Genomic DNA, 13,837 nt, shown 5'->3' with positions numbered 1-13,837 from the left:
ACACTGTCCAGCTCTGTAACTCAACGAGGCTCTCCTTTCTGTCAGGGTCCACTCCCATGATCCACTTCTCAGGCATTGTTCCTTCAAGTGTGTCATTCAAAGGGGCATAGGAAGGTCCTTCCTCTTCCAGAAATGGAGAGAAGATATTTCAGTCCCAGGTAAAAGCGTATTCTTGAACCTCCTTCCCTTTCCCTAGGGAGATGGGGTGGTGCTGGGGAGAGGGTTCATCCAGCAGGAACTAAATGCCACAGGCCACGGGCAGGGCAGGGGGTCACTCCCTGGTGATCCTCTTGAACCTGTACACACTGGCAGCTGGCGTTGTTTGACCCTGGCCCTGCTCCCTTCAATATGGCATTGGGCGGTGGGCTTCATGAGGGAAAGAAAATCCATTGGCATTGCCCAGATCAAGGCCCTAAAGTCAGAGGCACACCTGTCCCTGTTCACCGGGCATGCGTACTTCCTTCCAAAGGAGTCAGCTCGAGGGGCCTGTTTTCCACCATTTGGTAGGATGATGTAATGATGAGCGGGTAAAAGAAGAAGGAGGGACACACGCTAGAATGGGGCTAATTAATTTATTTAGCAATATGCAATAGCAAAAGACAAAGGCAATTAATAGAATCTGCTAATGTCAGAAAGTAAAGGTGGTTAAGACTAAACTATATACATTGATAACAGTGCCATGTCAAAGAAGTGCACATACATGTAAGTTTAAGAGATCCCAACATATATTTACTATTGATCAGAAATCACTTGGCTAAATACACAAATAACATCAGTAAGGAGTATCCAAAAGCAGTAATAAGCTCTATAGGATAGTAACTATTACAGTAGATGCCAAAACCTCACCAAACTGGGGGAGAACAGCACTGGAAAAGTTGTAAATCAAAACCTTGTCCAAATATATGGTGACGGAAGGAGAACTGACTCTGGGTGGTGAACACACAATGGGATTTATAGATGATGTAATACAGAGTTGTACACCTGAAATCTATGTAATTTCACTAACAGTTGTCACCCCAATAAATTAAAAAAAAAACCCACAAAAAACCTTGTCAGGTCTGTAGCTGAGAGAAACTCAGGTGTCTCCCACACTACTGTTTGTTCCCAAGAACGCTGCTGCTGTTGCCTTTGTTGTTGTTGTTGTTAGAAGTCAAGGTGTCTTCTGATGCTGTCGGCTGCGCACAAGTTTTCAAGGTGTTAACAATCTGAAGAATGTTGCTGCTGTTGTCGTTGCTATTGTTGTTATTAGAAGTTCGGATGTCTTCTGAGATAAGCCATAAGGTGCACACAAGTTTCTAGATGCTAACAAGTTCTCAAGAAGGCTAACGGTGGGGAACAACACTGGAGAGGCCGAGAACCAGCCAGCCCTCACCAGCTCCACGGCTGGAAGTCAGGACGTCCCCTGGTGGTGTAAACTGTGTTGCTGGAAGTCTTCAAAATGTCAGAATGATGAAGAATTACTAATGACAAATGACCAAATGATGAAATAATAATAATTATACTGCCAGCTGAGGTCTGTCTTATATATTTTTCTCAGATGTAGCATAGAGCCAAGTTTCTTGTTCCTGCCTCCCCCTCAGGGAATGGCTAGTTCCGGGAGGATCTGGCAATTACTGATATGAATGTTGTCCATCCAGCTGAAGGGCCAACTCATCCAGATAAGCAACAAGGCCTGGCGATGTGCCTGTCACGTCGTCCTGATATAACTTAGCTACTTCTTCTCTTCATCTGTTGATGTGGGCTAAACAGACAGAAACAAAGAGGGAACTCTCTCAACCGCTGATCAAGAATTTCTTTAACCCTAAGCTAACCATCACCTCACAGCACAGACAGAACAACAAACATCATCTCATGTCTCCCCTGCTCGGGAGAATGAGACCAAAGGGGGAATTTACTCAACCCCTGATCACAGCACAGAAACAGATAAAAGCTAATAGACAAAAGCTCACATCAACCCATGAAGGCAAATTTTCCTCGACACCGACCCTACAGATGTGTCCTCCATGGCTTATGTGAATAAGGAATTATACACTGACCTGTTGGGAGGTAAGAAAAATGTGTTACATTCGGGCCTGCATTTTTTAAATTCCTCAAGGATTCTAGAGATGTGGAGGGTTCGCTTTGGTAGTTAAGAAAAAGCATGAGTCCATGGTCACTTTGGGGTTTCTAGAGGCAGAAGTTGTCCAAGGGCTGTAGCCTCTTCCTCCGTGGGACTCTGGGGGCAGCGTCTACAGTGTGAGGCCACTCAGGGTGTTGTCTTTTACAGGGTCACAGCATAACACGTTGACCTTTCTTGTTAGCACTGATCAGTACAGTTAGAAATAAGTATATGTAAACAGTTCAGCTGTGGTTAAAGAGATCCTGAAGCATAGTCGGGAAATGTGAGACTCCTTGGCTAAGCCCTTGGGTGTCTGGTGCTGGTCGGGGGCAGCTTCCAAAGCTTGAAGGAACTCATGGGGCACGTGTTCTCCTAGAAAAGGTTCACGTCTTGCGCATTCGTACATCACAGAATAACCATTAACCCTGCAAAGAAAATTAAGTTTGGACCTCTAGACATGTGCCTTCCAAGCCTGGATTTCAGTGAGAATAAATCCTGTGTAATTATGGGCCACTTTTAAAAGGAGGCGGTCGGAGGTAGAGAGACGTTGCCAGTTTGGGCCAACTCTCTAAGTCTTTTTTTTTTTTTTTTTAATTGGAAGAACTTTGCATGGGACAAATTTGTTTCTGATCATTAAGAGGTGGAGAACTTTATCACATTTTCGGCACTTTTCTTGTGCTACCTGTGTAACCTTTGCAATGTTCTAGAGAGATGGCAATCATTGTTTTTATAAATAAGGAAACGGAGTCTCGGACAAGCTCAGTGACCCCAAGTCCACAGATCCTGAGTAGCAGAGCTCAGGGCTGCCTGTGATGTCTAGACATTTCACACTGTACCACCAAGACACAGACCCTGCGCAACCCCCAAATGAGAATGGAGATGGAGTAGGGCTCTGCCCGCCAAGAGGGCTGGGCCCTGGGGTCCAACAACCAGGACGTTGCAAGAATGCCACATCCTACACCAGCGGCTCCAAACTTTTAATCTTCAGAACCCCTTTACTTTCATAAGCTTATTGAGGATCTACCCTCAATTTTTTTTTAACATGGGTTGTATCTATCCGTACTTACCATGTTAGAAATAAACACCAAGAAAATATTTTAAAGTCCATTAATTCATTTAAAATTATAATAAACCTGTGTTATGTTAACATAAATATTTTATGAAAAATAACTCCGTTTCCTCAGACAAATTTAGTGAGAAGGTGGCATCATTTTATATTTTTGCAAAGCTCCTCAATGCCCAGCTTAATAGGGGTCAGCTGGGCTGTCCTAGCAGCTTCTGCTTTCAGTCTGCTCCTGACAGCACATGTCCCGTGACCTCAGTAAAGACTCCAAAGGCCCAAGAGGAAGTGAGGGTGAAGCTGGCTCGTGACTCCTAACGATTATGAAAAATGTTTTGACTTCACGGATCCTCTGAGAGCATCTTGGAAACTCTGGGCTTCCCAGGCTATCCTTTGAGAACTGCTGTGCTGTACAGACAACAAAGGCAACCATTTTCCATTATCATTGCCAAAGTGGCCTCTGTTATGGCACTGGGGGCAGAGTGGCCTCGTGGATCAAACACAAGTATTGAGCTGAACAGATCAGGGGTGGCTCTCACACTGAGCTGTGTGACCCAGAGCCAGCAGCTTATTTTGTTTCACAACTGTGATGTCATTATGCAGCCCCCTCCCCCATGATTGTAAAGGTGATGTATGCTCAGTGCAAAACGCCCAAATAGAACAGGGGCGTATAAAGTTAAACGTGGGAGCTCTCCCACAATCCCCATTGCTGAATGAAAACTGCGGTGTGCTGACTTGGTGTGTGTGTGTGTGTGTGTGTGTGTGTGTGTGTGTGTGTATCACACTTAGAAAAATGCAAACTCTATTTAAGGTTTAGCCACGTAATTTTCAGATATCATTTTCTGACATTCTTGGCGGTGAAGACCATGCTCTTGTTCCTCTTTTGCCCATTTTTCTACTGGATTGTCTGCCTTTTTCTTATTGATTTGTGGAGTTTATTTCTTATGCTGGATAGGAGTCTTTTGTCAGACTTAATATTCGCTGACTCAGGGAAAATCACAGACTCTGAATTTATTATTCTGCAAAACTGGGGCAAAAATATGATCAGTGTAAAGACTAAATGAGATAAAAGAAGTAATTCTTGTTATAGACTGTAGAGTGCTACACAAATATGAATTTATGTTATCCAGCAATTTTTCTCTGCAAACAAGAACATAGACACAATTAGATCTCCCACTGTCTATTTTTTCTCAGCTTCTACACAAAAGCAAAGAAAAAGTATTAGAACCTCTGAAAATACTGTTGAATAATGTAACCTGATAACTTCTAGAAGAATACTTGCTGTAGAAATGCAGGGCAGAACATTACACTTTATCAGAGGGGGTGTACTCTAAGGCAGATACATAACTATTCTGGGAGATTGACTTTTAAAAGTGTGGCTACTTAAATCAAAGTGTACTTTTAAATAAAAAACACTTTATTGAGGTGTGACTGACATACAGAAAGCTGTACAATATGTACAGCGTGATGAGTTTGAAAATAAGCACACACCCTTGAAACCCTCCCACAATCTATGCCATAAACATAACCATCGCCTCCAAATGTATCCTCCTGTCCTCTTTACATGATTGTTATTATTAATTATTATTATTTCTGTGATGAGAACACTTAATCTAAGACCTACCCTGTTAGCAAATTTTTAAGTATTCCATGCAGCGTCATTAACTGTAGGCTTCATGCCACACAGGCAACCTCTCGGGCCAGTTCATCTTGTAGAAGGGAGCTTTGAATCCTTGGACTGATACCTCCCATGTGCCCCTCCCCAGCCCCCGGCAGCCATCATTCTACTCTCTGCCTCCATGTTGGATTATGTTAGATTCCTCGTACAGTGGAGTCCTGCTTATTTGTCTTTCTGGGTCTGGCTTCTGTCTCTGAGCACAGTGTCCTCCAGGTCCATCCATACTGCTACAAATGGCAAGATTGCCTTCTTTTCTAATGCTGACTAATCTTCTGAAGTGGTCAGATTAAAACCAAACAAGAGGATACAGTCTCTGTCCCAACTATTTAACTGTTAATTGTATTGTGAAAGAAGCCACAGGCAGTGTGTAAATGATGGGTGTGGTTGTGGTCCAATAAAACTTTATTTATAGATACTAAATATTTAATTTCATGTAGTTTTTATGTGCTATGAAATACTATTCTTTGTAAATTTTTTCCAGCCAGTGAACGCTTTAATTATTATTAGCCTGCAGGCAGTAGAAAAATAGGGTGGGTGGATTTGGCTCTCAGGACACAATTTGCCAATCCCTGATTTAGGACAGTAATTCAAATGTTACAATGAAAGAAAATTCACATGAAAGAAAAAAGGTATCAGACAGTTGGCTTTGGGCGTGCTTTGCCACACCGGCCTTCGGTGACTCCCTGGCAACCGGGGGTCCTGTGTCTTCCTATGTGGTCCCAGGGTCAGGAAGGAGCGTGAGTCTTCGGGGACAGCCACGTGTGTCAGCAGCCACAGGGACAGCCACTGGCACCGAGTCACATTTCACAGCCTGTACAACGCTGCTCTCGCCTCTCCCACTCCAGGAGGTGGTGGGCAGCTGTTATCTCCCCATGTCCCAGAAGAGAAAACTGAAACACACAGATGCTGAATGCCTGATGATTACAGAGCTGAAACCGGAGGCGGAGGCTTTTCGGCTGGCGTGTCTCTGGTGTGCTGTCCTACTGGGTGGGGACAGGGCTGGAAGGGCTGGAAGGGCCAGGCAGCGGCCTGAGGGTCTGGAATCCTGAATCCCAAGCTTTGGTTCTGTGCTGCTTGCTGCTCTTCAGGGATATGCCTGCTAATTTATTCAGACTCTCAGGCTAGAGTTTGAAAGTTTCGCCCCCTCTCCCCCAAGGACCCCAGTGTTTGCTCAGTGTGCCGTCCAGCTTGTGGGGGAAGAGGCTGTTGAATCCAAGTTCATCAGCTGGTTCGTGATGTCTGACAAGCTCAAGTGGCAGTCAGGAGGCTGGTGGCTTTGGCGTCAGTAGAGGGTCATTAGGTGAGAGACAAGGAAGCCTCCTTCCTGCTGAGGAACTGGCTTTTGTCCCTAAACGGATCCTTGGCAATGTGAGGGGCACACATGCAGGCACTGCCAGCAAGTTCCTTTTTTTCTGAAGCCAGAGGGACATCTGGGACTGCAGATCTGTCCGTCGGCTGCTAAGCCGAAGGCTTGGCGCCCAGCTGCCCGGCTCATGTAATACATGCAGCAACCTGCCACAGACCCTCAGGCAGAATACGGGTTCAGGAAGCAGGGCATTGTGGGCAGGAAGGGCAGGAAGCCGAGGGTGGGAGGGTGTGTTGTGGGCAGCAGGTGTGGGAGACCTCCCCCTGCAGACTGCAGGCGCTGGGTCACCTGGGCTGCGCTCTTGGTGGGACAGGAAGGGGTGTCAGTTCCCTTCCTGGGCAGGAGGCCATCCCCTGTGTTTACAACTCCAGGAACTGGTTGCCAGGTCCTTTCTGAAGCAGGCTGGACTGTTGTTGAATTGGGGGGGGGGTGTCTTCCTGGTGCCAAACTGCACTCCATCTCCCCAAAGCCTCTCCTCCCTGCTCCTGGGTCCCCTGGAGTCCCTGATGGAGCTGGGTGAGTCAGGGGGCATCCCCAGCCCAGTGCTGCCCACCTGACCCTGGCTTTGAGCAGGAGACAGGGGGAGGGTGTGGGGCAGGGCAGAGGGGACCAGAGTGGCTCCTGAAGGGCATGCGCGGTACACTCCCAGCAGGAGGGACCCGTCTTTTGGTGTTTCAGAATCCACGGGCGGAAACGTGAAGGCTCATCTCTGACCCCTGCCCCTCATCCTTTGGGTAAAGTCTATCTCCCTGCCGCCTTTTCTGCAGGTGCCCTGGTGCTTCTCTGCGACGAGGTCACCATTTGTGGTTATAGGTGTATCGCTGTGGAACTGTGAAACCCCGCCCACATGTTACATTCCATGAGCTCAGTAACGACATCGGCTCCAGGGTCTGTTCCAGACTGGGAGCGTAAACAACAGCATTTCTCTCACAGTTCTGGAGGCTGGAAGGCCAATATTAGGCACCAGCAGATTCCTGGTGCAGAGATGGCGTCTTCTTGCTGGGTCCTCACTTAGCAGAAAGGTCTGGGAAGCCCTGGGGGTTCCCTTTCCAGTCACCTTCACGAGGCTCCACCCTCATGCGCTCTTCACGTCCCAAAAGCCCTCCTCCTAACACCATCACCTGGGGAATTAAGATTTCAGCGGATGAATGGGGGGCGGGGGGGGGGGGGAGGAGACACTGCCCACTGGGCTGAGAAGGTGGGACTCCTTGTCATGGTGCAGACAGAGGGAGCTGAGGCAGCCACCGAGTGGGTGGCCCTGGGTGGGGAGGGGAGGAAGGGGACACACTGTGGAAATGCAGACAGCCACCCCTCTGCTACGCATCCCCTGCCTGGCGTGGCAACACTCTCAGGCGGTGGCTGGCTACTGCTGGGTGTTGATTACAGTTTGAAATGCTGTTTGGGTCCCATGCTGCTGCGCTCCGCAGAAATTCCGTTTTGCTCTAATGAGATTTCAGTTAGAATGCTGGAAAGAAGGAAGCCTTTTAATTAGATTGGTAGTAATCAAACTCCCAAACCACAGAAGCCTTTCTTGGGGAAGATGAAGACACTGGTGCAATTAGAAGAAGGAAAGCCCGCTCAATGGCACACTGGCTAATTTTCAGTCCATTAAAAACAACAACTCCTCAGTAAATCAAGGCAACAGATATGTGTCCTGAAAGAGTTTCTCGGTGCTTTCTAGTAACATTGGAGATTTCAGTGGAACTAGAGGACTTGTGCAATTCAAATGTATGGCTCTGTCAGGGCTTTGCTCAGTAAAAAGTATGGAGATGTGTTAGCTTCACAACTTTTCCCACCAAAAACCATGGCATGTCTTATTTTGCAAAATGGGGTGTATTTTTCCTGTTCTCAAATTGGCAGCTTCTTCCAGACACAGCCCCAGCCCTGGGACCTCTGGGGCTTCTTCTTCTGTCCCTTCCCTGGCCTTTCCTCTCTGCAGGATTCCTATCCCCCCAGCACCCACCCCCCAATCTCACCTCTCAAAGGTGCCCAGAGTGTGAGTGGCTGGGGCAGGGGCACTGTGCATCCAAGTCCCCGCCAACCCCTTACACATTCAACACATTTGTGTCTTAATGAGAAGCCACATCCATTTCTCCTTTGCATCCCAAGGTCTCTGACCACGCCCCAGCAGCTGTCATCCTTTCTGCCAGGCTGGGGCTGTTCCTATTGGAGGAGCTCATGGTCTCAGTCCCTCTGCGTGTCTGCATGAGGTCATTAATAAAGCCTTTCTCCTGGAGAGGGTGGAAACTGCTAATTTACAGAGCCCTTCAGGTGGCAATCGAGCACTAAATACTGTCACACAAAACTTGCTGTTTGTGTCCTTCTGTGCTGGCTGTGGCCCGGCCGGCAGCATCCCAGTAGGAAAGGCCCTTGTTCACTCGAATCTTCTTTAGGGGAGAAGATTTTAACCCAGTGCCGGGCAAAGCCACAGTTGGTAGATTATCCTAAGCCCTGGTGGGGACCCAGACTCAGGGTCCTGCTGGATCCCACACCTCGGCAGTTTGGAGATATGGGGAAAGGGGCCCTGGAATGAGATCCAAGTCTGAATGACTCCTTCATAGTCACCTCACCTCTCAGACCCTTTGTTTGCTCACCTGGACAGGATTTACCTGCAGATGTGTGTCAAGGGCCTCGTGTGCTTCCTGGTAGATAGAGGATGAAGGGAAAGGTGGGCGGGCCCGTGGGGACCAGGGGAATGAGAACCGCACAGCACTTGAGACTGGCATGTGGTCCGGCAGCTGTCACGGGCTGGCTCCCTTTCCTGGGAGAGCAAAGGATAAACTATTCATATTTATATTTGTTTAAAACTATACATTCTGGTAATAAACTTGACTGAAAAATTGGACTTTGCGCCCAATTTTATTTTTTAAGTATATAAATTATTTTTAAAAATAGAAAGAAAAATAAGTGAAACCATTAGGAGGTGTCATCTCTGGATGGTGGGGTTGTAGGGCCTTCATTTTCTTCTTTATGCTTTCCCAGCTTCTGTATGTGCTCTATCATAAATGTGTGTTACTTCAGAGTGAAAAGAAAAGCTGAACTCTGGGGAAGTGCTTGGTGCGGTCTGCTTTCCACAGTCCCAATGCTGAGATTCCTACGTGAGAAAAGGCACAGCCCCTCTTTTGGGAACCATACAAACCGCATTTATGATTCTTTTTTCTTCTTCTTCTTTTAAAGGATGAGAAGAACCAAGTTCTAACCACCAACATCTGGCTACAAATGGTGAGTTGAGACAACAGCAGTCCTTGCCACGGGTGTCCCCACTCTTACTTCCGAGGTGCATGTGCTTGAATTCCAGAAAAAGGAGAGGTCCCCTGAGAAAAACCAGGCCTGTCGTCCCCACCTCTACAAAGCGAAAGCCCTTCCTTTGGATGTGTGGCACAGCATTCGCGAGGCTCAGTGCATGCTTGTACTGAGGGGAATCAGGGTGACCCCGGGAAATTTCAAAAGCACTTTATGTCAGACACGTAATTAGAGGCAGGTCTGCATTTAGACAGCCACAGACTGCATAATAACTGGTCCCCGGGCTCAGGAGCGCCGGCCTCGCCCTCCATGCCCTCCAGACAGGCGTCCTTGAACCCATAGCATTGCCTAAGCCAGAGGTCTGCACACTTCCTGCTCTGGTGACCCCTGCAGAAAATTTTCAAATGCTGTATTCTTCCATGCATGGATTTTCAGTTTGACATACGAAATTCTAACCTAAATTTAATTCATTGCAAATGATGCCACTTCCATCAAATTGTGAATATTGACATTTAAACATAAAACTGTTAGTCTCTATTTTGAATGGAATCCATTTAAATAGCTAATAATTTGTCACCCAGATCACTCATTTAAAAGTACAAACAAGCCCTCCTTTAACTGTCAGGTATTTTGCATGCTCCCTTTTTGCCTTTGCACTTGAATGTCGATTACACTTTCCACATAGAATTTTATCCTAATGTGATATAATTTTATGGTTGAAAGTCTTTTATTAATCATTCTGTCTTCATTCTCTCAAATGTAAATATTTGCATAAAAATTACTCCTTCAGGAAACAAATATTTACATGTTTTTCTGGATTAACTTAGGATCACAATTTTTGGTACATAATTCATCGAGGTGATATGAATTACAAATGTTAATAAGTAGCTATTAAACATAAAACTGGAAACTCATTTCTCTACCAGAGGTGGGACTTTGTTTTAAACTCATTGATATACTCAGAGGTGATTTGTTGTATTATTAGAATTGAGACATTGATACACACTTCACCCATCCTGTCACTTTAAAAAATAGATGTAGTAATATGTATAGTTCATAATGGAAGCTACTTTGTCACAGCTATTATTTAATTCCTTGAACTTCTTTCAGATTACAGGCCAAAAATAATACAGTTTTCATCAAGGTCTACCAGCTGACAACTTGGTTAGTTTTTCCTTTAATTGGAAAAGGAAAGTGTGGAAAGGAAAGAATTAAAAGAACCAAAACCCACTTGACTTTGAAAGTATTTGTCACTCAGTTTTTAACGTAATTCACAGAGTATTTTGAATTGGCCCTTTGTTTGGTTCTTGGGTCAGTGTCCCCCGATAAGAGTTAAGAGCACTGTGTCTGTCTTTATGAAGTGAGAGGTAAACTTGGAGGCAAAGGGGATTTCCAGAGTCTTCTTGGGCAGCTAAGCTTTCGTGGGAATCCAAGTGGAAACTGGGGGATAGAAAACAAATTCACTGAAAGCCATCAATACACTTAACTACACGGGAGACCCTTACAGAACCTGTGATGAATAAAGCAGAAATCGTTGAGCCTTTTCCCCCCCTCAGGATTTAAAGCAGTGTCCTTCAGTGAGCAGACCCCACTGTCATATCTGTGCCCACCTACTCGATCTGCCGTCCTCGCGCCATGGGGCTGTGCTCCCTGAAGGACAGCCCTTTCCGCAGTGGCCAGGGTCCCGTCTCTGGATGTCTGCTGAGAACCTTGCTGTGGAAATTGTCCCTATTGCGTCCAGTATCATAATAGAATCTGTGGGATGTTTTCATTAGCATCTAGACATGCTGCAGTATGTCCGCATAAACCTGCCGCCTCCCCCCAGAGACGCCATGGTTTCCTCCTCACCTTTACAGCAAGGTCCTGCCAAGCCCTGTCCCCTGACTGCTCCCATTCTGTCCCCTTACATTCTCAGGTCAACCCACCTTTACCTGGCTTTGGGTGAGCAAACCACTCCCTGACCCTTTAGGTTGCTAAATGCTGTGAGAAATGTTTTCTCCCCCCCACCCCCCAATTTTTGATGAGAATTTTCAAACATACCAAAACACTGAGTGTGCAGTAACCGCCCATATACCGCCGCCTGGGTTCTGTACTTAGCACCTTACTGCGCTTACTGCATCCCATGTTTGGGCAGCTGTCTGTCTTCCTATTGATCTCGCTTATTGTTTAATGCAGTTCCAAGTAGAAGAGTGGACACCCGGGTACTTTCACCCACATATTTCAGGCAGGTCTTAGAGTGCATACGTATATTTTTTTCTCTTTCTTCCAAGGTAAAGCCTGCCTACAATGCAATGCCCAAATCCTGAGGGTACCAGTCAGTGAGTGCCAGGGATGTCTTCAGCTCAGCAGCCCCTCCCCTGTCGGGAGGCAGAACTGCAACATCACCCAGGTGATACCTAGTGGTCCTTACCTGCCAATACCTGCCCTACCCTAACCCTACCCTCGGGAAGAACACCATTGTTCTGGTTTTCCCAGTGATTAATTTTTCCCTTTATCGTTCTGGACCGGACCCCTCAGGAGCACTTGGCAGAACTGACTGCTCCCTCTGCATTGAAATCCCCCTTCTCTTAGTGTCTAGATACCTCTCTGTTAGCTTTTCCTCCCGGCTCACCAGTGGCTGCTGAGCCCCTCTGCTGTCTCTTCGTCTCTTTCCAGCCATTCATCATTCCAGGAATTGGAGGCCCCAGTCTCCTGGCTTGAAGCAACATCTGTGAGCTCACATCCGTCTGCCTCCCTGGTGTGTCCATGTGGACGCTCGCAAACCCAGTATGCTCCAACCATCTCTCCTCTGCCTTCCCACATGCCCATTCCACAAGCTTCTTCTTCTCCTTCTGGATCAATGGACTCTGTGTCCATTTGCTCAGACCAAAAGCCTCAGATACTCCCATAACTCTTGTCTTTCACACCCACATCTGCTCTGGCAGCAAATTCTAGCAGCTCGACCTTCAGAGTAGATCCAGGGTTTCACCACTGCTTTCACCCTGTCTAAACCAGTGTCATCTCTCACCTCTGTTATTACAGAGCCTCCTAGCCAGACTCCCTGTTGTCCCTTACATCCCCTGGGGGTGTCTGTTTTCAAAATAGCCGTCTGTCAGTGCGATCCTAGTAAAACAAGACGAAGGTTCTTGCCTCGAGCCTGCTTGGATTCCTGTCTTACTCAGCAGCAATGAGATGACATCTTTGAAGCGGCTTTGACTCCCTGCCAGCCCAGCCCTTCTTCCTCTCCATCACTGAGTCCGGGATGCCCGGCACACATCACCCAAGCACATGCCCACCCCAGGGCCTTTGCACTTACTCCCCCACCTGGAAGCCTATGTCCCTAAGAATCACTTGACTTTCTCCTTCACTTCTTACCAGTCTCTTCCTAAAAACCACCTTCCCTGTGAAGTTTTCCCTGTGTTCCCACATACTATCCCAGACCCTCCCCTTTTACCCTCAGCCCACTCTGTTCTCCTTACCATGTTCCTTAGTAAGCTTGGGCTGCTATAACCAAATGCCCTAAACAGGGTGGCTTATCAACAGCAGACGTTTATTTCTCATAGTTCTGGGTACTAGAGGTACAAGATCATGGTTGGGCTCTGGAGACAGCCTTCTTCTGGGTTGCAGACAGGCATCTTTCTGCTGTGTCCTCACATGGTGGAAAGAGACTGAGCAAGCTTCTGGCCTCTTCTGACAAGGGCACTAACCCCCTCCATGGGGCCCCACCCTTATGACCTGATCACCTCCCAAAGGCCCCACCGCCAGGATCCATCACCTGGGGGTTAGAGTTTCAGCACAGGAATTTCAGGGGGAGACAGACATGCCATCCGTAGCACGTGCTTCATTTTGTTTCCAAAGCTCTCATCACCGTGTGACATCCTTGCCATTGTTTATTTGTCAGTGGGCTCTGCTTCGCCCTCCCCCCACTAGAACGTGTGCACCAGGAAGGCAGGTCCGGCTGTAGTCTCCTCCACCTCCAGCTCCTAGCCCGAGGTAGGCCCTGAGTAACTGCTGTGCAATGAAAGGATGAAACAGAGGACTCAAGCTGCACCTAGAGGGCTGGGATACTGTGATACAAAACACAGCCAACTCCCAAATAACATGTGAACACTGTGGTATAAGGTAAAGCTCTGCGAATTCCGAGGGCAAGTGCAAATGCTTCCTTTTTTATATAAGATGGGACCTTTCCCGTTCCCTCTCAAGTACAGAGCTGCTGTTAACATTTTCGTTATGGAGAAAGATGCAGCTAATTGTGCTCAGGGCTCGTTAGCTCACGGGCAGGGCTGCCTGCCTGGTGCCTCGGTTTCTAGCCCTCAGTATATAACTGATCTTCACTAACATATATGATTGGGCAATTGTGTTTTTTAAAGAAAGGATGTTGGTTTCCAGGAAAACAAATTGTCACTGGATTAT

General features: G+C 47.1%; 1 protein-coding gene across 1 annotated transcript in view; it reads left to right on the top strand.

Annotated features, from left to right (window-relative positions):
• Positions 1 to 13,837, top strand: part of LOC109459063 (neuronal acetylcholine receptor subunit alpha-7) — a 71,197-nt gene that overhangs the window by 21,636 nt on the left and 35,724 nt on the right. Inside the window, exon 3 of the mRNA XM_019753236.2 lies at positions 9,380 to 9,424. Coding sequence (XP_019608795.1) covers positions 9,380 to 9,424 — 45 coding nt within the window. The remainder of the gene's footprint in view (positions 1 to 9,379; positions 9,425 to 13,837) is intronic.

This window comes from Rhinolophus sinicus, linkage group LG13 (genome assembly GCF_036562045.2).
Source record: "Rhinolophus sinicus isolate RSC01 linkage group LG13, ASM3656204v1, whole genome shotgun sequence".
Classification (NCBI taxonomy): domain Eukaryota; kingdom Metazoa; phylum Chordata; class Mammalia; order Chiroptera; family Rhinolophidae; genus Rhinolophus; species Rhinolophus sinicus.
This window is presented reverse-complemented; position numbering and strand designations above follow the sequence as displayed.